General features: G+C 41.0%; 1 protein-coding gene across 2 annotated transcripts in view; it reads left to right on the forward strand.

Moving 5' to 3' along the window:
* The window catches only part of hdac4 (histone deacetylase 4), a 226,699-nt gene that overhangs the window by 78,303 nt on the left and 121,944 nt on the right, over positions 1–26,452 (forward strand). For both annotated transcript variants that reach the window (XM_017691600.2, XM_037539185.1), the window contains one exon: positions 5,320–5,388. In XM_017691600.2, coding sequence (XP_017547089.1) covers positions 5,320–5,388 — 69 coding nt within the window. The remainder of the gene's footprint in view (positions 1–5,319; positions 5,389–26,452) is intronic.

Below are 26,452 nucleotides of genomic sequence, written 5' to 3' on the forward strand. Positions count from 1 at the left end.
CTTACATTCATACAAAAGCAGATATAAATTATCAAATTATATTGCCCCTTAAATTTTGTGCACCAGGACTGTGTGTGCCATGTCTTGGCCAACTTGATTTGAGCATGTTTCTTAGCGTACTAAATGGGCAAATTCAACAAGTTAAGCAGTTCACATTTGACACTCATGTTATTTAGTTGTGCTCAGAAATAAGTCTTTCTGAAGCGAACATCTGACGCAGACCAGGATGTATTAGTCGCAGTGTGTCCATGTGGTGCAACAGTGGTATGTGCAGCTTTTCTGGGTTATTTTAGCGTTACTCTGCAGCTCAGCAGGCTAATTAAATTGTCTTTAAGGTACAGGCTGGTGTGGGTGCTTGGTCTTCGGAGACTTCCAGAAATAGATCAGAGAGTAAGACAAGCCTGTGAAGCGTCCCTCACCCACATAAAAAAAACCCAAAACAAAACAAAGCAAAAAAAAGCCCCAAACCCTAAACAGCTCTAGTTCTTCCCCTCTGTCTCTGTGGCTTTCTTTACTATTCATTCTTCTCTTTATTCTTCCCTCTGTGAGACAGAAAATAGGGCTTGCTGTGAAGCGTGGAAGCATCCTCCTTTAGCAGCCACTCCAGTGGGGGCGGGGAGTTCGCTCTCTGTTGAATCTTTCATTCCTCTTGCATTCCGTCATGTATTAATCATGCCCTCAGTCTGGCTGGCTGAAAATAACGGTGAGGCAGAAACAGAAAAACAAAAGTGACTGCCCTGGCAGTCACGTGTGGCTGCCGCACATGGAGCGCAGTTTCAGCATGAGCGACTGGTCATCACTACCTCTGCGTGCACTGTAGCACCATTGCATCTGCGTCCAAAGACAGGGAGCTGTATTGGTAACTGTCTGTCTCTACACCTGACTTCCTTTGTTTGTTGAGGATACATCCACTCTGCATCAGGACTGTTCTGTCTATAATGGCTAAGCAGTCGTGGCCTTCTTGTCGAAGCTTCTGTCAGTCGACTAATCATGTCTATCTCTTTGTTTATATTGATGTATTATATATGTTTTATATGTTTATATTGATATATTGATTACTTTTATTTTTGCAAATAACTATACATATTTCTTAGAAAACAGTAATTTTGTGTGTGTGTGTGTGTGTGTGTGTATATATATATATATATATATATATATATATATATATATATATCCATATATATATATATATATCCATATATATATATATATATCCATATATATATATATATCCATATATATATGTCTATATATATATATATATATATATATATATATATATATATATATATGTCTATATATATATATGTATATGTCTATATATATATATATATATATATATATGTCTGTATATATATGTCTGTATATATATGTCTATATATATATATGTCTGTATATATATGTTTATATATGTCCCAAGAAACCTTCCAGCCAGTAGATACAACAGAAGAATGGAAACAAACACACACGTGTCCTGTTATTTTTGACATGTTGTTTTGCCGCGTTAGCCCCGAGTACTGAAGAGTAAGGAAGATGCAATACAGAAACAAAATAACAATAGTTATTAGTAACTGATCATTACACTAATTTACAAAAACTCTGCATAAATCAATCTTTTTGAGTTGTGCAAGTCAAAAACTCAGTCAAAATACTGTTACATCTGAAATAAGTTCTTTTCCTAGGAACTGTTTTTCTGCACAGTGCTCTGGATGTATCTCTCCACCATGACTGGAGATTAAAATACGTTTCAGGCCAAAACCTTACTTCAGAACTATTGTAAACGAATATATCATACATCAGACAGTATGTGTGTAACCATCTCATGTAGTGACCAATTCGTGTAATGCATCCTAAGCCATTATTCCAGTTTCAGAATGTTCATCTATGCTTATTTCAGAATCAGAATCATAATCAAGCTTTATTGGCCAGGTATGCTACGCATACGAGGAATTTGGTTTTGGTTATAGGAGCTCACAGTGCACAGTATCAGACAGACATTCACATATAGGGAATAAGATAAAATGAATACAAAATAAAGTAAAATAAAAACCTGCATTCCTGCACACACGCACACAGACAGTCATACCTGTAAACGTCGCTTTGTGCAAAGTATGAGTAAAGTGCTGAGTGCAGCAGCAGTTAAAGGGTGTATAGTGGCAGAGAAAGGGATCAATGAGGTGACAGTCAGATAGGTGGGGGTAATATGGCAGGTGAAAAGATGCTAGAACAAACATTTGTTTGAGCGGCAGTTACAGAGGATGGAGTTGAACTTGATACTATATACGAGTATAGGTAGAAGTGCAGTTTGAAGATGGATTTTTTTTGTGTGATATTTTAACTGTTCAAGAGAGTAATGGCTTGGGTGAAGAAGCTCCTTTGTAGCCTGGATGTCCTGATCCTCATACAGTTGAAGTGCCGGCCTGAGGGAAGGAACTGGAACAGGTGGTGTCCGGAGTGAGAGCGGTCTGTGGAGATCTTCTCTGCACACCTCTTGGTTCTAGAGGCATGCAGTTCCAGCAGTGTAGGCAGCTCAACCCCAGTTGTCCTCTCTGCAGACCTGATGATGCGCTGCAGTCTGTGGAGGTCATGCTTGGTGGCTGAGCTGCCCCACACTGTGATGGACGTGGTAATGACAGACTCTATGGGGCAGGTTGAACTTCCTCAGCTGACGCAGGAAGTATATCCTCTGCTGGGCTCTCTTGATGATGGAGCTGATGTTGCTGTCCCACTTCAGGTCCCAGGTAATTGTTGTGCCCAGGAACTTGCAAGACTCCACTGCCACCACAGTAGGATGGTGAGTGCTGAAGGGCAGGGCTAGAGGGCTCTTCCTCAAGTCCACTGTCATCTCCACTGTTTTTGCTGTGTTCAGCACCAGGTTATTGTGGCTGCTCCAAAGGACCACCTGATCAACCACCCATCTGTAAGCAGACTCATCACCATCTTGGATGAGACCAATGATTCTAGTGTCATCTGCATACTTCAGGATTTTGAGTGAGGGGTCCGTGGAGGTACAGTCGTTCGTGTACAGAGAGAAGAGCAATGGTGAAAGCCTGTACTGATGATCTGGGTGTTTGAGGTGAACTTTCCCAACCTCACCTGCTGCTTTCTGCCAGTGAGGAAGTTGGTGATCCACTAGAAGGTAGGGCTTGGCGCGCTGAGTTGGAGTAGTTTGTTGTGTAGCTGTCCTGGGGACATGTCATGTCAGGTTACTTCTATAAACCTCACTCAAATAATAAAATGGAAGCCTTTATGAAAGTGCACCGCCACTGCAAGGCTGTGATAGTGGAAGTGCAGTTGTATTTGCATATATTCGCAAATCCATTTTTTAAAAAAGCTCCCTCCAAAATACCTGAGTATGCCCAACCTGGATGTGTGAGTGTGCGCGTTCAGACCCTGAGGCTGTCCCACTGCTGGGTCTAAGTTTAGCACTTTCGTTTTCTACCTCACCCTCTCCGTCATACTCATTTCATTCTTTCTCAGTAAATAAATAATGCTAGTTTGATGCTTCTGTCTCTTTCATGCAAGCTTCATGTACTAGTGAAGTCAGTCCTCTGAGCTGCCGAATCCAGCTCGACACCTGCTTTCCATATCCTGAATAACAGGCGGAGGGCATGTGAGGCTTTGCCCTGCCTTTGAGCGAGGGTGAGTGTGTGCTGTAGCTGCAGCGCTGATGCTCCTGCCAGGCCACAGACCCACACCAGCTCTCAGCTGGAGAACAGGAGTGAGCATGAAGGTTTTGAGTCTCTTCGGCTGTAGAGCAGGCTGGCCGGAGAGTTAATAGAGGGAGGACATTTTGTTTTTGCTGGCAGGGCAGGCGGCTGTGTTGACGCAGTCTGTCCCTTTCTGGGTGTAAAAGCGCTCACCGACTTCCTTTCAGACACCAGCACCATTCATAACACTTCAGCTGTCAGGGGCTCGTCACCAAGTTCCCCCTCAGAAATTGCCTTTCTTGGTGAGACAGTCGATATCAGAACAAGTGGGAGCAAGACAAATTGGGATTATTTGGGTGCGATGCTGTAACAAATGCTGGGAGAGAGGAATGGAGGCACAGAGACGTGGGGGGACTTATCTTCTGTCACCACTTCACCTCAGGAAGACCTTGTTAATTAGCTGATTAGTTGGGTCAGTGGTGTTGGAGCAAAAAATATCAGTGATGACAAGGATAAAGTTTTTTCTTTATTAGTAATGTACATTTTCAAAAACACCTTTATCCATCCTATCCATTCTATCCATAAATCCACTATATGCACATTTTACTTGCTACCAAGATGGAGAAGTTTAGCTATTCTCATAGAACAGCACAATCTAGCATGACAGCAGTGCCAGTCAGCATGCTATCAATTATGAAGTTATGTAAACAAAAAAAAGACCTCTTAGGATGAGTTGAGTACAGTTGCATATCCACTGCAGTGTGAGATTTGTTTTCTCCACAAGATGTTATAGGCATCACCAGCACTGATGCTGGTGCTATATCAAATGATACTGAAGAATATATTGTGATAATTTCATATCACCCATTCCTAGATCAGGATGGGTGTTTCATGTTTCTAAGGGTAGACTGCCTGTTCTCCCTCTCAGAGCAGATCTCACTGCATGGCTGATGTGTCCACTTTGGCACCTCCTGCATCACAGCCGTTACTTTTAGTGACTGGGCTTTTGCCTGGAATGGCTGATATCTGGAGACCAGGGAATTTAATACTTCTCAAGCTTGCTACCTATCCAATTCTTTCTCTCTTACTTTATCCTGCCGTTCTCCACTATAATTGGAGCTCTTTCAGGCTTTCTGCTGAAGTCAAACGCCTGCCTGAGTTTGTGAGGCTGGTGGTTTAGGGCTAATCTTTTTGTGCGTGTGGGGAGCAGTCAGATCAGTGTGTGAGGATTCTCACCTCTCTTTTGAAGAGCATCTCATGAAACTCTGGTGTAGACAGTCATTGTAGCGTCCTAGAATCTATATTTCTCTGCCCAGAGATGATATGAAGCACAGTGAATACACTCTGTGCACACTGAGTGCTCCACGTGTGTAATTAATACTCCTCATGCACGGCAAATACACCATGTGCACAGTTAATACTCCTTGTGCTCATTGAATACCCTACACAGCACATACTACTTATGCACAATGAATACTATGCTCAGTGAGTTCGTCTTTTACACTGTGAATACTGCTTGTGTGCTTCTGTATGGTGGATGTGCTGAAATCCCCCTGCTAGAATGGGATTACTCTGCCAGAGAAATTCACACTTACCTGCTTTAAAAGGACTGCTGTACTGTAAGGACTGCACATTTCTGATGATTTTCAATGGTTTTTCCTCTCCACAGATGGCCTTCCATGCAAAGAGCAGCCGCTGGAGCTTCTGAAGCCATCTGGACTCAACCACATTCCCACTGGTAGGACTTTTTGTCCTCTGTGTATGTGTATGTTTATGCACATGTAGTGCCCCTATGGGTTCACCTCAGACTGGTGTGTCCCTCCAAGAGCAGCCAGGCACTAGAGCACACTAACGAAGCATTGCTTCATTAATTGCCTGTTAAACTGTTCTTACCCATGTAAAGACAGAATAACACGTAATATTTGTTTTTAGCCTGCATTTACTCTGCTTTAGCTTTTGTCCTTGCTCTATTCTTGCTTAATTGTGTTATAGCAGGTTGTCCTGCTAGGATGAATAGAACAGATTTTAACCGAATTTCATGAGATTACAGTCAATTTGGGACAGAATTTTTTTTGGGCTGTGGTCAGGCTGGGACAGAGTCAGCATCATTTGGACGTCATTTGGTCTTGTCTAAGTCTTGGTCTAGGGTGGAAAATTGTTCTCAACATAAACAATATATATATATATATATATATATATATATATATATATATATATATATATATATATATATATATATATATATGAATGATATACCTGAATGATCATACTTTTTTTCCCCCCGTTTTATTTTTAGATTCTGAAAAAAAAAACTTAATCTTGTCCTGTTCTCATCCGAGTCTCACCACTGACACAGACTAGACCCCTACTAAGCCTCGGTCTTAACGCAGCCTTGCCTCTAGTGGTTTTAACAGCACTAGACATCAAACAGAATTTTGTGGGTATATACTTGGCTAAGAACAGAATTTTGTCGTGCCGCAGTTCTTATAAAGAATTTTGTTGGGCTACAGTTGTCTTCAGAGTTGGGCCAGAATTATATTAGGCTACCGTTGGGACTGAAGTTTGTAGTTGGATTGAGATGGAATTTTGTTGAGCTACAGTCAAGACGGGGCAGGTTTTTGTCTGTCTGCAGTCGGGTTGGGTCAGAATTTTGCGGCGCTGAGGGTGGATTTGAATTTAAAACTAGGTGCTGTGAGTTGAGTCTGAGTGTTCTCATCACACTACTGAAGCTCTGCCATCGTACTGTGATGCTAAAGCATTAACATGTTAGCGCTGCTGAACATTGACATGTATACGGTCTTGTTTTTTTCTGTTCTCAAACACTCTACAACAGCAAGAATAAGGACTTTTTTCTTTTTTCTTTAATTCTTTTACATTTTTGGCCTAAAGCATGATAATTAGTGTTTTCTGGCAGCATAGCCTGGCTAGGAGAAGGCAGAGGAGCTATTTGTGTGCATGTTTGTGTGTGTCTGTCTGTCTGTCTCTGTGTATTTATCTCAGTGCTAGAGTGGGTAGCAGTGGTTGGCCACAGACACAGTGCTTAGCTTTGATTTCCCTTGATTTAGTGGTTTCTCTCCATCCAGCTTCAGGAGAGTGTATATACATGCTCTTACACACAAATACACGTGGTTAACTGTGTGGAGTACCACTGACAGCCTGTACTGTGATGAACTGACTACCTGCATTGGGAGAAGCTGAGAATGTGTGCTTATGATGTTATAAAAGTGTAATAGTTAAAATCCATTAATGTGTTACAATGCTTATAACCCAGTCCATAAGCTCTGACAGCTGCCTTTGGCTGTATTTTACATGTCTTTATGAGATCAAATTGCAGTGATTGATGTTTACAAGATCTATAATTAAATGAAATCATCTGTACTCAAATCAAATAATCTAAATCAGTGAACTATTTACAGTGACTGCAGTTCCAGGGAATGTGATACATTCATAGTGTATTTATTACTCTGTTGCAACTAAGATGTTTTAAGTTTGCATTTAAATTGGGTTTGGGCTGATTTTTAACAGGATTTTGGCTTGTTAGAGTTGGATTTCAGCTAGCTTTGAGTTGGGTCTTATAGGACTGTATGTTTAGATTTTTAGATGGCATCAGTGCTGAAAATGCTAAAATTAAAATAGTTTAGTCGCACACGTTGATGATGGTAACTGCATGTCTCAGCTAAGTTTTAGCTAGGTCTTGGTTTTAGGCTGGGTTTGAGCCAAGCTGGGTTTTAGGCTAAATTTGAGCTGATTTGTGTTTAGGCTGTCTTTGAACTGAGGTGAGTTTAGATTGGGATTTATCTGATCTTAACTGAGTTTAGGCTTGATTTAAGATGAAGGGCTTAGGTTTGGTTTAGGAAGGATTTGAACTAAGATGAATATAGGCTGAACTTGAGGTGATTTGGAGGATTTAGGCTAGGTTTTGCCTCAGCTGGTTTAGACTGGGTTTGAAAAGAGTTGCATTTAGGCTGAGTTTGAACAGATTTTGGTTCTGTCTGGGTTTGACTTCTGTTGAATTAAGGTTGGGTTTAGGCCTAGTGAAAGTTAATACAGTCTAGGTTTAGGCTGGGTTAAGGTTCAGTACAGTCCAAGTTTAGGCTGAGACAGACAGAGATAGGAAGCAGATGGCGCTGACGGTTGTTTTTGGCCATGTGGTCTCCTTCCCTGTAGACAGACCCACTACCAGCAGCCTCTCTACCTCTCCCTGCATCTTTCCTCTGTTTGTGTTTGCCTGTCTGTCTCCACTGTTCTTCTGTTGGTCCCCCACTCATCTAGCTAGCGTCCTGCATAAGTAGTCAGAGCTCTGCATGCCACTGTGCAATATCAGGCTCATTTATCTGTTATTTGCTGTGTAGCACATCTCAAACACATTAGAAAAGTATAAAATAAAAATATCTGAAGTGTACCTCCTTCCTCTCTCTCTCTCTCTCTCTCTCTCTCTCTCTCTCTCTCTCTCTCTCTCTCTCTCTCTCTCTCTCACTCTATCACTCTATCACTCTATCACTCTATCACTCTATCACCACAGGGTCCAGTGCCTGCTGAGAGCTGATGTCACTGGGCTATACTTGGTGTGCCTTATGTCTTATTCATGCAGACTGCCGTTTGCTCTGTGTGTGTGTTTTAGTTTGTGAGTACAGGCTTGCAGTATATCTGTGTGTGGGTGTGTGTGTTTGGGTGTATTGCTCTTATGGTGTGTGCTCACTGTACTGGTGGTGATTATCTGTCACTTTAACACAGTAAATCACCTAATAACCGATGTAGGCCTATTGCTGGGATAACTCACAATACACGTCGTGTGTAAACAGCCAGCTGAAGGACGGGTGCGATGGCACTTTTTATTCTCTTTTTGTGTGAGTGTGACATTAAATATTCACAGAATCACTTGGCATAATGCTGAATAGGTCGGGACACTGTACTGTTACCAAAACAAACACAGCTCACTAAACAGTGGAGACACTTTAACAGGTGGGATTTCTGATAAAAGGTAAGGCAGGGTGATGGGTTTGTTTGACGATTGGGGGAGGGGCAGGGAAAAGAGCTTCATTCGATTTAGATGGCTTCTGTTGCAGTGATGCTCTTTCAGGGAAGCCCGAGGAAACGCCTTATATAATAATCTGTCAGATTTGCATCAATCTGTTAAATGGCATCTGTCACCAGTAGGGGAAAGAATGTTAAAATGTAGAAAATATCGGAAGGGAAATGATATAATTGATGGCTGTAAAGGTGTCAAGGAAAAATATGGACCAAAGAAATATTTGTTACTTTTTATTGTTTTTATGTTTATTTGAATTATGAATATGACTTTATTGTGATGTATATTGTGATAAACTCACTGCTGAGGTGAATTGCTAAATTTGCTTAGATGCCTATAACAGGCTGCTTCTACAAACATTAGTGAAAGAATGGGTCGCTCTCAGGAGCTCAGTGAATTACAGCGTGGTAAAGTGATAGGATGCCACCTGTGCAGTCGTGAAATTTCCTTGGACAAGACCCCGGGGTCATCCTAGAACCCGCTGGAGGTATTATATCTCTCAATATATATTTTTATAATTTAAAAATGTGTGGCGCTTCATAATGCGCCACACATTTTCAATGGGAGACAGGTCTGGACTGCAGGCAGGTCAGTCTAGTACCTGCACTCTTTTACTACGAAGCCACGCTGTTGTAACACGTGCAGAATGTGGCTTGGCATGGTCTTGCTGAAATAAGGAGGGACGTCCCTGAAAAAGACGTTGCTTGGATGGCAGCATATGTTGCTCCAAAACCTGTATGTACCTTTCAGCATTAATGGTGCCTTCACAGCTGTGCAATTTACCCATGCCATGGGCACTAACACACCCCTATACCATCAGAGATGTTGGCTTTTGAACTTTGCGCTGGTAACAATCCGAACAGTTCTTTTCCTCTTTAGCCCGGACGACACAACGTCCATGATTTCCAAAAACTATTTGAAAGGTGGACTCGTCAGACCACAGGACACTTTTCCACTTTGCGTCAGTCAATCTCAGATGAGCTCGGGCCCAGAGAAGCCGGCGGCGTTTCTGGGTGTTGTTGATATATGGCTTTCGCTTTGCATGGCAGAGTTTTAACTTGCAATAGTAGATGGTGTTCACTGGCAATAGTTTTCTGAAGTGTTCCTGAGCCCATGTGGTAATATCCATTACAGAATGATGGTTTTTAATGCAGTGCCGCCTGAGGGATCGAAGGTCACGGGCATTCAATGTTGGTTTTCTGCCTTGCCACTTACTTGCAGAGATTTCTCCAGATTCTCTGAATCTTTTGAGGATGTTATGGATTGTAGATGGTGAAATCCCTAAATTCCTTGTGTGTGTGTGTATATATGTGTGTATATATATATATACACATACACACACACACACACAATTTTAACACTCTATATTTATGCAGTACATTGTAGGTAATTTCCATAAGCACTGCTTGATCAACCGTTGATGACTGATGCATACCGTCCTTCTCTGCACTCATTGGCTGCATGTTCTTCCCAGAGTTGTGTGAGAGCATTGGGTTGGCTTTAACTTCACCAGCGCTGCCTGTTTGCTTCCTGCTATGAACGGGAAATGAAAATGAAGTGGATATGGAGATGAGCTTTTGACTACTTGTTAAACGCCCACCTCTAGCCACTGGAAACCCGGCCCACTCCGTATAAACATGGAAATGTGTTTGCACCTGTTCCCAGATGCACTCTTTATTGCCAAGTACAATTGCCTTTGATGGCAAATTGTTAACATAGGCGTAGGAGATGGGAGGTTATATCGAAATAGCTGTGTGTGTGCGTGTGTATATGTGTGTTCAACATTTGGAGTGTTTGCTGTTTGAAGAGGAGGTTCTGAAGCCCCTGATGACCAGAGCGCACTGATGAAGTTGATAAAGACAGATTTGCCTGCATATTAACTAGGCTAAGTGCGAGCCTGGCTCATTCATTAAGAAGCACAGCAGCCTGCGCGCCATTCAAACTGCCAGCACTGCAGAGAGTGGCACGCTTACACCGGGGTGTGCATGTGGGCGGGTGCAATATACCAGATACATCTCACTCTAACACTGCCTCTCCTTTAATGTCTGCCAGAACGCAGCTCTCCAAAAATGTGTTCGTGCCTACGCACAAATACACAGAGGCGCACCATCACTGCACTTAAATGGGCTGAGTCTTACTGTGTGTGTGTGTGTGTGTGTGTGCGTGTGTGTGCGCGTGCATGGTCTGCAGGTTCAATTCAACTGTGTTGGTGTTTGAATGTTAGAAATGAAATGGTAATAATAGTCACTAAAATTTGCACTCGTTTGTTTTTAGCCTATTTTCAAATAAAAAGAAAATAATATTAAACGTAGGGCTGCAAGTATCGAATACCCAAAGAATCGAATTTGTGCATTGGAATATTCTATAAAAACACAAATCTCAAAAGTTTCTTTTTAAAGAGCCCATCTATTCAGCCCTTATATAGAATGCAAAAACTGCCCTTTTTGAATTCATTCATTGACTTTAACAGTCTCACATATGAAGAGTAAGATTAGATTTGGGACACTTTTACCTGCTTTGTGAATGTAGCCTAAGAGAGAGTGAAGGCTGAAAAGATGGTTGAATGACTGATATAGTTCCAAAACAGAGTTCTGTAAAATGACTGAAGCCTGATGCAGACTTCGCTATTCTTAAAATCTCATGTTTATTTCTGAATCCTAGGCTTTTCTTATGCCATCCCCATGCTAGTCCTCTTTCATTGGGCATGCACAGACACGCCACTCATCTTTTATGCATGCTTCCCCAGGAAGGTTCTCATTGAGTGCAGCCTGGGCTTTATAACCCACGCCCTGGCCCAGACTGTTGCCTTTCCTCAACACTCCTGCCCATCAGTGTAAGGTGGCTGGGTTTGACGAGCAGCTGTAGACTTGGTTAACGTTCTGATTGTCAGCTTTCACAGGTAGGATGCATATGATGTGACTGCTGCATCTTTTGTTCCATCATGTAAATCTGTACCAGACAAAATGGTAAAAACAAATGCTTAAAAATTTGTTTTTAAGATGAAAAATCATGATAAATGTCTTCAGTTATCTTAAGTTCATGCGTTGATGTGTTGTGTTCTCAAAACATGCATGAATTTTATTTCCTAGTTAGCTCTTAGAAAAAAGCTGATTGAGAAGCTGCTGAGAGCATGCAAAGCTGCATAAATATAAAATGTTTGATTATATTAAATGTTTTACACACACACACACACACACACACATACATGAAAAGAAGTGAGGCCTGTTATGCTCTGTTATTCTTACAGTTGGCTGTGGCATCGTCGGAAATCAAACTTGCCGTCTCCCAGTGCTATGGCCAATATATTAAATGAATCAATTTGACAAACAAATGGGTGAAAGAAACTGTAGTCCACTAGGTGTGTTCAAACTTTTGACTGTTGATGTACATGGCTGATGAAGTTTAATCAAAACTAAGGGACTACCAAAGCAGTCATAGAATACAATACCAAACCTGCCTCCATAAAACATTTGCATCTGACAAACATACTGGTGACAGTAAAGAATGGCCGTGTGTAAGAGAGGGTCTTGGGGAAGGGGCATGAAGCAATGGTCATTGATTTTGAAGCAGTATTGAGAGCTCCCTCTGGAAACAGCAGAATATTGACGAGCACAGAAACTACTTAGTTCTCACTTTACACACGCACATGCACTCAGAGGTCTTGGGCCTGTACAGTTGTCCTTGTAAAATTGGTAAAGGTCCTGACCCACAAATCATGCGTCTCTTAGGGGAATAAACACTCCTTACTCCACCATGATGTCAATAGAGCAGTAACCTCTACTCTACAGGAAAGAACTCTTTAGTTGATACATATCCGGGAAGTGGGGAGTACACTGCTTGGATTGTTGAAGCCCGGGACTTGATTAACGATTCCCGCCATGTGGAGCCAATGTGAAATAGCTTGCCTTCAACTACTGAAATCATGTGCTTTTGGTCTTGTGCTCACTTCTGCCTGGACTTGCTGTGTTGTAGGGGTTTTACTGTGTTGTAGGTTATATATTTTGTTTCTCTCTCTCTGATAGATATAGCTGTGGGTTAGCCAGTAACATCAAGCGATATTGATGTCCCGTAAACTTATCAGTATTGGCATAAATCCTGCTGGTAATCCACTGACAATTAATAGCTTGTTTTGTGTGGAACAAACTGATATGAGTAAACTGATTCATTTCTCAGCCTTGTTAAATTATTTGACCATGTTAAATTATGATTCAGTATTATCAGGTTTCTGCCTCCTTGAAATTGGTGTTGGTAACGATTTTCATATCGGTCGGCCCCTACAATATATTAGTATTGTGGTACCTCCATGCTGAGTTTCTGGACTGTGCATCATATTTAGTGTTAGGTTGCTTGCTGTTCTCTGCCTTACTGAGAGAGAGTTGTCTAGGGTCACCTTGCCTACTCAATAGGGGATGGAAGTGTGTGTTGGGGGTATCTAACACTCAGTCACTGTGCCGACACTGCACCTTTGGCTGACAATCGCCCCCCACCCCCTTTTCTCTCTGCTGCTATCTCCATTTCTCTGGCTGACTGGACTGTAGAGCTGGATGAGGGCCAGTGTAGGGTTGCAGACTATTCCTCCTGGCTAAAACAGCACAGTTTAACTGCACTCCCACCACCCCATCACCCCCGCGATTTACTTCTATATGTAAAATCGTCACCTCTGCTTTACTAATACAGTAACAAAGTCTAACAGTGATGTTTTAATGAATGTCAGGAGGATTTTAACATGGTTGATTCAGAAGGTTAATCCTGATAAGACCTGTCTGGTCTTTTCTTGATCTATGAGAAGTGAATGGCTGCATTTTCTGCTAATGAGAAGTCACCCGCATACTGTACATGTGTTTTTGGAAGAGGGCTCCTGGCCGGCTCTGTTGCCAGCGTTCACAGATGGCCCCCGAGCATCCTGTATGGGCCACTGAGAGTGGCGCCCTGTCCCCCCGCCTTGGCACCCAAACTGAGCCAGGCGCTGCCAAACGGCGCAGGCAGGAGCCGTGAGACAGATGCCTCACTTCTGTTAGACCACTGCAGGAGTGTGGGGGGCAGTTAGCAAGGCGTCGCTCTCTATCTCGCTCTCTCTCTTGCTCTGAAGTATGAAACAAATATTTGTTTTGTATGTGTTCTCGACATAACCTTGATCAAAGTACCATTTTGGATGCTTGGTTGTGCTGGGTGTATTGGCTGCATTATTCCACAGTCTAGGCTGTTATCTAGTAATTGCTACCTGTCACATGAACTGCCAGCTCAAGCTTAGTGAACTGCAAGCCTCGCAGTAAGTAAAGGCAAAACTAGCATAGTTTAAGATGAAAGATTTAGTGAACCTTTTCTTGACCTCTCATTCTTTTGGTGCCTTCTGTTTTGTAGCTTGTGTAGCATGGGGTAAACATTTGTGTAATATCTGTAGTGTGTAGTGATAGCTGCCATATGTCTGATCTCAACTTTGTTAGATCGATGAGTGGATTGATGGATTGATTGAATATTGTTTGGCTCATTGGTCATTTTATATGGCAGCTTATGAGCGCTGTTGCAAGTCAGATGTTTGGCTGGGTCTCTGGCTGTAAAAGCTTTGAGGCCAGCACTGCATAATGCATTCCAAATGTATTTTGTTATGTGATTGAGTCTAATCACTGAAGACAGGGCCTATGTGCTGTAATGGTGCTGGGAGCCGGCTGGGCAGGAGCCCTGAGCCTGACTGATCAATAAGGACCGTACAGCCTCAGTGCTGTGCTACAGTACCACTCTCACAGACTGTGCAGTTCATTCCACAGTTGCTCCTTTTTGATTTTGTGTATGATTTCAGGTCATTGTGTTTGAGAAATGTAGAGCTTTCTGTCTGATCTTAGGATTGTGGTGTCCAGTATGGAAACACAGGGTGTCTGAACCAACTAAGCATGTAATATGTGTGGAAGCTTATATTTTACTAATAGGTATTGTGCCAGACTGTGTGCCCAAATTGCTACACACGTCTCAGACTTTGTTCAGTTGTGTTCTGAAGTGATCTCAATATCACAAACAAGGTTAAATACCAAATTTAGGCTTTAAGACCGCTTCTCTCAAAGTTTTTAGCCTACTAGAATGGGTAATCAGGAGAGTTAGGAGGATTACTGATGGGTCTGTAGCAGTTTGGGTCAGTTGCTGTGAGCTAACTAATGCTTATAAACAGAAGAACGCTCAGACAAGCTGTTAATGTTCCTTGTGTCTATCTGTAGTGGTTAAACCAGTGGCCCCCACCTCAAGTACTAGAGCCCTGGTTTGCTGACTGTAACTGAGTCTCGTACAGTTGATGGGGATTAGAGGTGATGTAGCTGTTATATGTAGATGCCTTTTTAAGATACTTCTCTGATTTTGGCATGCAGTTTGCATGATGCTAATTGGTGCACTTAACATTTGACTGTTAGTTAGCTTTGTAGCTCCAGTGCAAACTAAAGAAGTATGCTTTAGGCTAAATGTGTCATGGCTGATTTACATTTGGGGTAAAAGGGAGACTGTAAATTGGTTGGTGGTATAACGGTAATGAGATAATGCAGTATTTAAAAATGATATTTCAAACTTTTGAAATGTAATAATTGAAATAGGGGGAAATCAGAGCCAGGAAAAATCTTAATAAAAAACTAAGCATGATCATAACTCAGTGACAGCTAAGAGACACATGTGGGACGGAGTATGGCCAGTTTTGGCTTTCACTCACCACCACTCACCCGACTTTGCGCTTGTGGATGTCCTCTAAACATTTGTCATTTTATCATCAGTTAGGTGGAACTAAGCCTGTGGTGTGTGACGTGTTTGACCTCTTAACAACACTGTTGTTAGCTTAGCCAAACCGCTACAGTCCCAGACACAGAACAGGTTCAGTTTTGGCTTTCTTTCGCTCCCAACAGCAGTCTCACTAATGTCTAGTCTCTCAGACATTAGTTTTTATCATCTAAACTTTTGTCAACGGAGCACTAGTTAGAATCAAGCCTGTGCCGTGGAGTGTGCCATTGTCTGGGTCTTTAGTCTGCTCACTATGCTAGAGTTAAGTTAACTGATCAGGCTGCAGATCCAGACAAATGAACAGGTTTAATTTAACCTTCCTGCCCCTCTAATGGCAGTTGCTCCGTTTGCTCAGATCTTATGAGCTTGTCTGTATTTTAGTTTGCCAGAATCGAGCACATTCCCTTGGTGAGCAGAACTGTTGACATGCTAGCTAAGCTTAATGCATACCAGCACCTCCTAGTTAGCAGCACTGTTTAACATTTTAACATTTAGCATTTGTTAGTTTGACATTTATTGGATAACTTGAAAATCTTGTACTGTGTTCATTTAACTGATGACCGTTTAAGCAAACTAGTCTTTTTTATTTATTTATTTATTTTTATTTATTTTGAATGACACTTCACCTCTCACCTCACCAATAATAACTTATGCTCTAGCAAAATTTGAAGGTGTGGAAGAAGGGGATACTGCCCAACTCTGGTCAAATTTATTTTGTTAAACTAGCAGCGTCTGATCTCAAACCTGAGGTTGTGTGTTGTATGTTCTGTGCTCTGTTCCTGTTTGCTATCTCTTCACTGTAAATAATGTGGTCTGATATAAAGGTACTTGTGTCTGAGCCTGAACAGCTGGCTGTGACCACACCTCTCATACGATTGCATCAGGGCAGATAATAGGCTCTAAATGACCCTGCATCAAGACAGGAGGAGGACAGAGAGAAGGCTTAGACATGAACACAACATATAGACATATATTTGCTCTGTTCCCATATTTTGGCATGGTTATCAGTACACAGACACACATATAGGTCATGTGGCCCACCACAGGCTGATGTCTGGTTATGTTCATGATTTTTCTCAAGCGGTTAAGCTCGTTCAGCTGACAGATACTGAGAGTGTCATGTTTTTGTATTCCGGTAGGGTGGGCAATATTTTAACCTACTTCAGCTGTCTCGCCGGCAAGCAATATTAACTCTCTCCGTGAACAGGCAGCCCTTTTTTATGGCTTTCTGAATTTTGCATGGGAGAAGTCTGTATAAGGCAGAAGGAGAGCTGGGGGAAAAGGTTATGACCCCTTTTATCTTCCTGACACTGTCTGGAGTGGGAGTGGAGTCAAATTTGGATCTCTGTTTCTTAATTTCATTTGCTGTGCCTTCTAGGGTTACATTTCTTAGAACACAACGTGTCAGTCAAAGTGTCAGTGACTGGGCCGCACTAAGAATAGATGAAAGAGATCGCCCTCATTTGCTCTCCTTCGCTTACGGTCGCTCACAGGAGTGGAAGAGCAGCAGAGGTCGCAGCCGCTGACATAGCTTTCCTGTAAGTGGCGTTTCTTTCTCTCTCGCTCACTGTTCCTCTGCCTCTTTCTCTCTTTCCATCACTGCCATTTTTTGGCTCTTAATGTGAAAGGCTTATTTTAGCTGTCTCTTAAAAAGCCATTCAGCAACCTCTGATGTACTTACCACATGCATTATTGATATCTTCTATATGGACAGGCCTGTGTGTACATTGAGTAGAAGATGGTAGGCCAGACTAACTGGCCAGCAGCAGAGCTCTCATGATGGTTTTGAGAGCTTTGTGCTTCCGCCTCTGGCCTAACCACTGAAGCCACATGGCCAGGGTGGCCATAGGGAGTGGTCAGTGAGGCCATGCCTGGACGGCACTCTATGCTAGATCCACTGGGCTAATGGACAAGAGCCACTTCATATAATGTTATGTCCAAACATCAGCTGTATACAATTTCCCCCTTACTCCAAATGTAACCAGTCCACCAAAACATGTTTGATGTCTGAAGTTTCCTTCTTTAGTTTTGCATTGAACCTAATGTAGCAAACAGTAGTGCAACCACTGAAGCGTTGACGGTGTCATCAGTAGATCGTGCAGGCACCCGTGGCTGGTAATCCAAGAGGGCATTATTGAGAGCACTCCTTTCGGAAAGGTAGAATGTCCCTCCCTCTCCCCAGGTGCTCATCATGATGCTGGCAATGTAGACATCAATTAGCAGGTATAAAGAAAAAAAACCCCAAAAACCTTCACCAAGTATGTTCAGCTTTTCAATTACTAGGGTTATTATAGTTAACTAAAATTATTACTAAAATGAAAACCAGCAGTGTAAAAAATAATAACAAAAAACTTGTTAGCTGTGAAAAACACAAACTACAGTCAACTGCAAAACAAAACAATTACTGAGAAAAATGTTCATCATAGTACTAAAAACTAAATCAAAACTAAACTAAATAAAAGTGAAGCTAAACTATGTATGCACCCTTAAGACTAACTAGAACTAAACTAAATTAAAAACTAAATAAAAAGAAAAACTAATGAACATTTCAAAACTGTAATAATCCAGCCAATTACATTGTGTTAACAGCACTTTGAAAAGAGAACAATGAGAACCTTCACACTTCTTGCTTGGTAGCATTGTGTGAGGTGGATAAACCTAACTAGCAGGTACGGATTGAACATGACTAAGTTGTGGAGAAGTCAGGGGAAAAATGTGACTACTGACACTATCACATACTCTTATAGGCGTTTTATGACGCACGTTTACAGGTTCAATGTGATTTTTCTATTCGTTTTTTTTATATTTTATGTGTTAACATTGATTCTAAGCTCTAATTAATTTGATACACTGTTAAACTCTTTTTGAATCAACTTTGACATTGTTTCACTGCAAGTTCTTGTCTATACAAATACTGAATTTTGGCTGAGCGATTGCTTTCATATTAAAAGAGCAAAGTAAATGCTGTAACATTATGGAGTAGAAGAAAAGAGTAAAGTCTCATGAATATTAATGAACGCAGCTGTCATAAATGCATTGTCACTGTCCAAAAAGTGAAGGGTGTTGTATCAGTATGTGACCTCCTCCTGAGTCCCTCTTGAAATGTGCATGTGATCTGTCCTGCTCCTGAAAAATCGAGGGACAGTGATTGAGGAGGAGACGGCTTCTGTGAGATGCATTTAGCAGACTAGCCTGTTAAATGAGCAGAGGAAAAGCTTCAAACTTTGTTTTTCCACAAATGTGATAATTGCAGCTCTTGAGGGAGCGTGGAGGCTGGAGTCAGCCCAGGATCCAGAGTTTGGTTCTGAGCAGTGATGGACTTGCTTACAGCTGATGACTCATTTTCAGCTTAGTTCTCTTGCTCTCACTTGCTCCATATGTTTTGTCCAAAACCACCATTTAAATAAAAGAGGAGTGTGTGTAACTAGGCAGCGTATTAAAGCAGTAATTTGGTGAATCGGATTTTCGCAATTTTCCTCTTACCAGAAATGTAGTCAGTCAGCTAAGATGCTGTATGTCTGGTGTCTTATGTTTAGGTTTGCTTCTGTAGTTTTACACTGGAGGCAAGTCTCCATGTAGCGTCATGGAAACTATATCACATTGATTGTTATTGATTATAAAAATGGACAAAAATATGTATCAAATTCAGGATTCAAGATAGCGTCTATCACTATGCTTTTAGCTATGTGACATACTTTTCTGTTTTTTTTTTTATACATAATAGTTTGTTATACAAGACCAGAAACCACAGTCTACTTTCGAGTACTTAAAAAGTCAATGTGATTTGAGTCAGATGTGTGATTTAGGTGTGTAGCTTGCAAAGTACTAATTGGTGGAATGTGTGCTTTCATCTTACAAAATTTACACACTAAACAAATGCATTGACTGATATACTGCAATTTTGGGAAATATGTAAATTTGTTTATCATTTCACTAATGTATATTCCAAAACAAGGGCTTGCTTTGCCTGTAGTGGTGTAGTGTAGACTTTGTAGTGGTCAAGTCTAAGACACGACTGTAAGCAGGAGTGGCTAAGACAGAGACAAGACTAAGGCCAGATGAAGATATATATATTTTTTTTAGAATATAAATATAAAATAAAGTTACAATTTTTTGTAGTTCATTATCCATTATCCTTTGTTACGCATGATATATATATATTAACTTTCTATATTTATATTTTATAAAATACAGCAATAAATAATATTTAGCCTAAAATAAATTATTGTATTACAGTCCATCTTTGCACTGTAACATTGGAAGCAAGTGATTGAGTTTATTCTCTTTCCCCTTTCCTCTATAACTTATTCAGATTCACCACCTAAATTCAGCTGAATATAAACTAAACAAAAGCATCCATTTTTATTGCTGAATTAAATAAAAAGTAAGATAAACTCAGGGGATGTTTTCATTTTGAAACCAAAGGACAATTCAGTATTTACCAGCAAACTGTTCAACAGTTAGGTTAAGACAAGTTTATGCAAATAAAAGAAAGCAGAATGTGTGTATTTCATGAGGCACAGCATGGTTCTTACATTTCGGACTGGTTATGTAGCATGTTTAGAGGTCAGAGGCAAGTATTGAGTGATATGATTCAATTTAGCTCATCAGCCAGTTTGGCCACTTTAGAGTAACCAAAATAGATGCGTCTGACCTGCCCTGAAAAGCAGGAAGATTAACCAGGTTATGTACATTGGCTTGTTATGCGAGTCACACATCATTCTGCACCCAGATATTCACCAGTTAAGGCTCATTGTATCATTCCTATTGGCTAAAGGCAAATGACTGCTGTCGTCTCATTACTGCTGGTGTTTCATAGTGAGGATGTATTATTACCGTTGCAGTATTAATCACACGGCAGCGTGGTTCGCTGCCTGTGCCCTGATCACCGGTCTGAGCCTTATTACAGTAAAACACGCAGCTCCAGTGCTTGCTACTGTGGAGAGAGAGGGAGAGAGAGAGAGAGAGAGAGTGAGGCTGAATCAATCAAGTACATGAATCAATAATGAATGATTCAGTATTTCACATATTTGAGTTAGGCCTCTGTGTCCTGAGGGAAAAAGAAAAAAAAAAAAAAAAAAACATGGTAGTAGAGTGTATCTCTCCCTCTCTCTCACTCTCTCAGCCGCTCTCTGTCTCTCTCACTGTCTCTCTTTATACTGCATCTTGTTTACAGCAGAGGGGCCTTTATTTATTTATTCCTCTCATCTGTTTGGTTGGCTGCGGATTTGTCCATTCAGACTTCATCATTACAGCAGTGCTGCATAATTTACAGAGCAGAGAGAGAGAGAGAGAGAGAGAGAGAGAGAGAGAGAGAGAGAATGATGAAGAGACAGCCTGAGAAAGACAGACTCACTCCTGCTGCATGCTGGTCCTTCTCTAAGCCCATAGCAGTGTGGGATACAGAGCTGAGGTTTGAGGAGAAATCTTTGGTCCTCTCTCATTATTGTGGTGGAGAATGTATGTCACAGCTTGAAACAGTGAACAGTCATCCTAAATTTGATCTGTTTTTACTGATGTGGGAATTCTAATTGACGTCATACAGGTCAGATTTTTTAAATGTATGAGTCAGAAACCAGACATCAGAGACCACCTTTGCTGTATTTAATTTCCATTCAAAACTGCTATTAAGTACATACGGATATCAAGGTTTAGTGTCTGCAGAAATATGTATTCAACAGAAAATTGCATAGAAACCTCAACAACTAAATGTAATATTGCATCACATTCAGTAGTTAATGTGTCCACATTTTGGCTTTATTACAGACTATCGAGTCTATAAGAGTCATTGTCTGTTGTTCAGGAAAATCTGAAGGGCTGTTTTTCCACCTCCAAAGTTCAGTCATAGAAGTTGGTTGCATTTTTTGTTTCTCATGACCTACGTTGAGTGATGTCTGGACTTTGGAGTGGGCAGTCCAGCAGCTTCTTTGTTTAATTAGCTAATTTTCTTCAGGTCCACTGATGATATATAGTATGTTAACTTCCTCCCTTATAATGTCTGGTTTTTATTTCTCTGGTTCCTATTTTTCTCTTCCCTGTATGATACTTGTTGATTATGATTTAGACTGCCTAATTGTAAAGCAGTCTTGTCACATGCTCTGTAGAAATCAAACACAAGGCAAGTTTGATTATTTCACATGCAAGTTACATAATACTCATTGGTTGGTTGTGTGCTTCTATTGTTTGCAGTTATTTTTGTCGCTCCAGTACAAAACTACCACATATTGCTTTAAATACAGTGTCAGTGTTTCCTTCAGGCCTCAGATAGCACACACACACTGTGAAACTTTACATGGGTTTGCATAGACTTTGTTTATACAAGTATATTTGAGTGTTCCTGGTGTGTTTGTGCCAAAAATAACCCCAGCAGGAATAGGAGTGAGAATCCATGGAGTTTTCCGACTGGAGCCTCATGGAAAGGGAATTCTATTTACATTGCTGGATTTACATGTGCTCCATTTTTGGCAACACAGCAGGGGAATAAAAAAAAAAAAAAAAAGAATAAAATTTTAATATAAAAATAAAAAACATTTCCATTGCTAGTTTTATGTACTTATTTATTCATTTTAAGGCTGAGCTTCTGATGAGTGTCTCTGTGCGCGCATGTTTGCAAATATATATGCAAGTGTGTGTTATCAGTATGATCCGTAGGTGTGTGCATGCATCTGGACATTATCAGTGGGATCAGTGTGTGTTTATGGCGTCAGAAGTAGTTAAGAGCTTTTGTTATTTTTACTGTAAGGTGTAGGTAGCTATGTGTCTGCACCAAGAGTACAATGAGTCTCAAAATGTAGTACAGTTCATTCCTGTGCAGACAGAATGAAAATAGCTGTGTGTCTGAGGTTTAGAACCACTGACATCACAAGTATGCCTTTGATAGTATCATGAATACAATAGTTTTAAGTAGTACAGGTTGAAGAAATAGGGAAAAAAATTAAGTTACACAAAGTATTTTGTTTTGCTTGTTGGCATGAATGAAGCCTGAATTTTGTCCATACTTTTGTTGATATAGATAAGAAACAGTACATACAGTGTTGAAACCACATGCTGGATATGAGATAACTCTACACTGTTTACGTGCTGATTTAGGTATGTGCTGTGCTAACTGGTAGGGTATAACTTGTATTACTTGTTACCTACATAAGCTTCATCACTCCAGTGAACAAACTAAGCAAGCTAACTTTCTCACATTTCTTGACTGTGGCAAATTTGAGTTAAAGGGAAAGTTGTATATATTTGAATTTTTGCTGTGTGAGTGAGAGTGACATGGGCATACAGGCTACGGCAGGGGTGCTCGAACTTTGTCTTGGGGGCAAGAGGGGAAAAATATATATATATGTATATGTATGTGTGTGTGTGTGTGTGTGTGTATATATGTGTGTGTGTGTATGTATATATCTATATATATGTGTGTGTGTGTGTGTGTGTATATATATAACATGAATACTAAAGCTATACCAGAACTTTACTGCAAAAGAAAAATAGAAATTTAAGTTAGAAGTATAAAGCATTTGTTCTGGTGAGGTTGTGTAACTTTCTGGTGGACCAAAGTAAATGTCCTCTTGGCCCAGCTTTAACCACTCTTTGGGCAGCTCTGCACTAGGACATGACACAAGCCATGCAGTAGCTCTGTGTTTGGGTCAGTGTGCTGGTGTTGAGTTCTTGCTATGCACAGCCCTGGAGCCTCAGGCTTTTCAGGGACAAGTGTTTGGTCCCGAGTTTGGGTGTTGACTTTCTGACTTTCTGTTACTGTTTTCTGGGCATCTCTGTGTGAAAGTGATCTGTGGGATATTTATTTCAATGCAGTATTGCTTTCTCCCTGCTCGCTCATAGCCAAACACGCTGGCTATTGATTAACATTGTGCTGGAGTAAATGTGCCATTGATCGGCCACTTGGATCGCACTGGCCATGGTGCTGTCTCTCTCTCTCACACTCTCACTCTCTCGCTCTCTGACACTCACTCACTCTCTGACACACACTCTTCACCCCTGCACCTCCAGCTGGTCCCGCCCATACATTCAGAAAGCAGTGGGATCTGTAACTGCTAAGACTGTGCAACCATCCTAATGAAATGGCCATAAAGAGGCTTGTGGCTTTTTCTCACCTATTTCTTATGAGGTTGCTGAAACGTTGAAAATGTGGTTTCACTGTTAAAGTTTCAGGAGCAAAATGTCCTGATTTTGTTGGGAATTCAGAGAGAAACAAAGTTAACAAGACACATCCTGGCTTTGTCAGGAGCTTTACAAAAGCTGTTTCATTATGTTTGGCTACTGACATTAAGTTTTATTATTGATGCTTATTTTTGCTGTAATATAAAAGTTTTGTTGAACTTGTCACACTGTGAGCATTTCATCATGACACTATATGACTCTATATTATACTATTTTGCCAAAAGTATTCACTCATCTGCTTTCACACGCATATGAAATTGAGTGAGATCCCATTCTTAATCCATAGGGTTTAATATGATGTCAACCCACCCTTTTCAGCTATAACAGCTTCAACTCTTCTAACAAGGGTTAGGAGTGTGTTAATGGGACTTTTTGACTATTCTTCCAGAAGCGCATTTGTGAGGTCAGGCACTGATGTTGGACGAGAAGGCCTGGCACGCAGTCTCCACTCTAATTCATCCCAAAGATGTTCTATCAGGTTGAGGTCAGGATTCTGTGCAGGCCAGTCAAGTTCTTCCAAACCAAATTGGCTCATCCATCTCTTTATGGACCTTGCTTTGTGCACTGGTGTGCAGTCATGTTGGAACTTGAAGGGGCCCCAAACTATTCCCACAAAGTGGAGAGCATGAAATTGTCCAAAATCTGCTAAAGCATTGAGTTCCTTTCACTGGAACTAAGGGGCCAAGCCCAACTCCTGAAAAACAACCCCACACCATAATCCCCCTCCACTAAACTTCACACTTGGCACAATGCAGCCAGACAAGTAGTGTTCTCCTGGCAACCGCCGAACCCAGACTTGTCCATCGGATTGCCAGATGGTGAAGCGTGATTGGTCACTCCAGGGAACATGTCTCCACTGCTCTAGAGTCCAGTGGAGGCGCTTTACATCACTGCATTCGACGCTTTGTATTGCGCTTAGTGATGTAATGATTTGGATGCAGCTGCTTGGTCTTGAAAACCATTCCATGAAGCTTTCTACACTGTTCTTGAGCTAATCTGAAGGCCACATGAAGTTTGGAGGTCTGGATTGACTCTTCAGAATGTTGATGACCTCTGCGCTCTGTGTGCCTCAGCATCCACTGACTGCTCTGTCATTTTATGTGGCCTACCAGTTCATGGCGGAGTTGCTGTCATTCCAAATCACTTCCACTAGATTATAATACCACTGAGAGTTGACTGTGGGATATTTATTAGCGAGGAAATTTCACGATTTGGACTTGTTGCACAGGTGGCATCCTATCACGGTATCACGCTGGAATTCACTGTGCTCCTGAGACCCCATTCTTTCATAAATGTTTGTAGAAGAATCTGTATTCCTAGGTGCTTGGTTTTATACACCTGTGGCCATAGAAGTGATTGGAACACCTGAATTCAATGATTTGGATGGGTGAGTGAATACTTGCGCAAATATTGTGTGTGTGTGTGTGGGTGTGTGTGTGTGTGTGTGTGTGTGTGTATACACACTCACTGGCCACTTTATTAGGTACATTTTTCTGGTAAAAGGTTGGAGCCCCTCTTGCCTTCAGAACTGCCTTAATTCTTCATAGCATACTTTCAACAAGGTGTTGAAAAGAGATTTTGGTTGGTTATTTGAGTTCCTGTTGCCTTTCTATCATCTCAAACCAGTCTGCCCATTCTCCTCTGACCTCTCACATCCACAAGGCATTTTTGTCCACACAACTGCCGCTCACTGGATATTTTCTGTTTTTCGGACCATTCTCTGTAAACCCTAGAGATGGTTGTGTGTGAAAATCCCAGTAGATCAGCAGTTTCTGAAATACTCAGACCAGCCCGTCTGGCACCAACAACCATGCCACGTTCAAAGTCTCACCGTTCTTCTCCATTGTGTGTGTGTGTGTGTGTGTGTATATGTATATATGTGTGTATATGTATATATGGTGTGTGTGTGTGTGCTTAGAAGATGTAGTGAAGAAAAAATAGTACTTCTCCTCTTCTCTGTGGCCCCTGATGGCTTCATCCATCTCAAGCCTAATTGCCTCATTTCTGATTCTGTTAAAATTTCTCCCCCAAACCCAACTCATTTCATCATGCTCATTATTCAAAGGAACAGTTTTAATCACTGTTTTTCTTCTAGAGATGGACATTTAAAGTCACCCAGATTTATTAGCTGTCAAATGAGCAGGGCCAGGGCTGAAATAACTTATAAAGCATGATCTCTCATTATTGTCCTATTTATCTTTCATTGCAGACAGTGTTGTGTGTCTGCCTGCATGTGTGTGTGTGTGTGAGTTTGTAGGAATGAAGATGTTTTGTGCTTTTTATTATAGCTCTTAAAATTGACATCTGGAGCTTATTGTGGATGACGTTCCTCATTTCTTAGAATTAACGCTAATCGTAAGTTAACCAATCAGTATGTTTCGAATGTCAATATGGCTGAATTCTCTGAGGATGGTCATTCTTGATGGCCTCATTCTAGCTGGCTGACAAGTCGATGGATCAATCAGAGAGAAAAACTCTTCTGAGGAGAGCACTTCTGGCTGCAGCTCAGTGGGGATGGGTCTAGCAATGTGGGGTGTTACACATTTTCAGTTTCAGTATGATTTTTGGCTCTGAGGTCAAGATTTGACTTGGTTTTTAATATTTTAATATTTGACATGTTAATGTCTTGATTCTACAGAGCTCTAATTATATACTGCCCAGATTTATATCTAATTATATTCTGCCCCAGAAATGTGTAATAAATTAGAATTTGTAATAGAAAATGTGTGCTAGGCCTGTAACAGTTATGTAATTGCTTGGTTTCAGTTATTTGAGATAACTTGAAGTTATTTTCCACAGTTGTCAGTCATCACAGCTTATATCAAGCAGAATGCTAAAAGGTTGGGTCTTC

Source organism: Pygocentrus nattereri, chromosome 6 (genome assembly GCF_015220715.1).
Source record: "Pygocentrus nattereri isolate fPygNat1 chromosome 6, fPygNat1.pri, whole genome shotgun sequence".
NCBI classification, from domain to species: domain Eukaryota; kingdom Metazoa; phylum Chordata; class Actinopteri; order Characiformes; family Serrasalmidae; genus Pygocentrus; species Pygocentrus nattereri.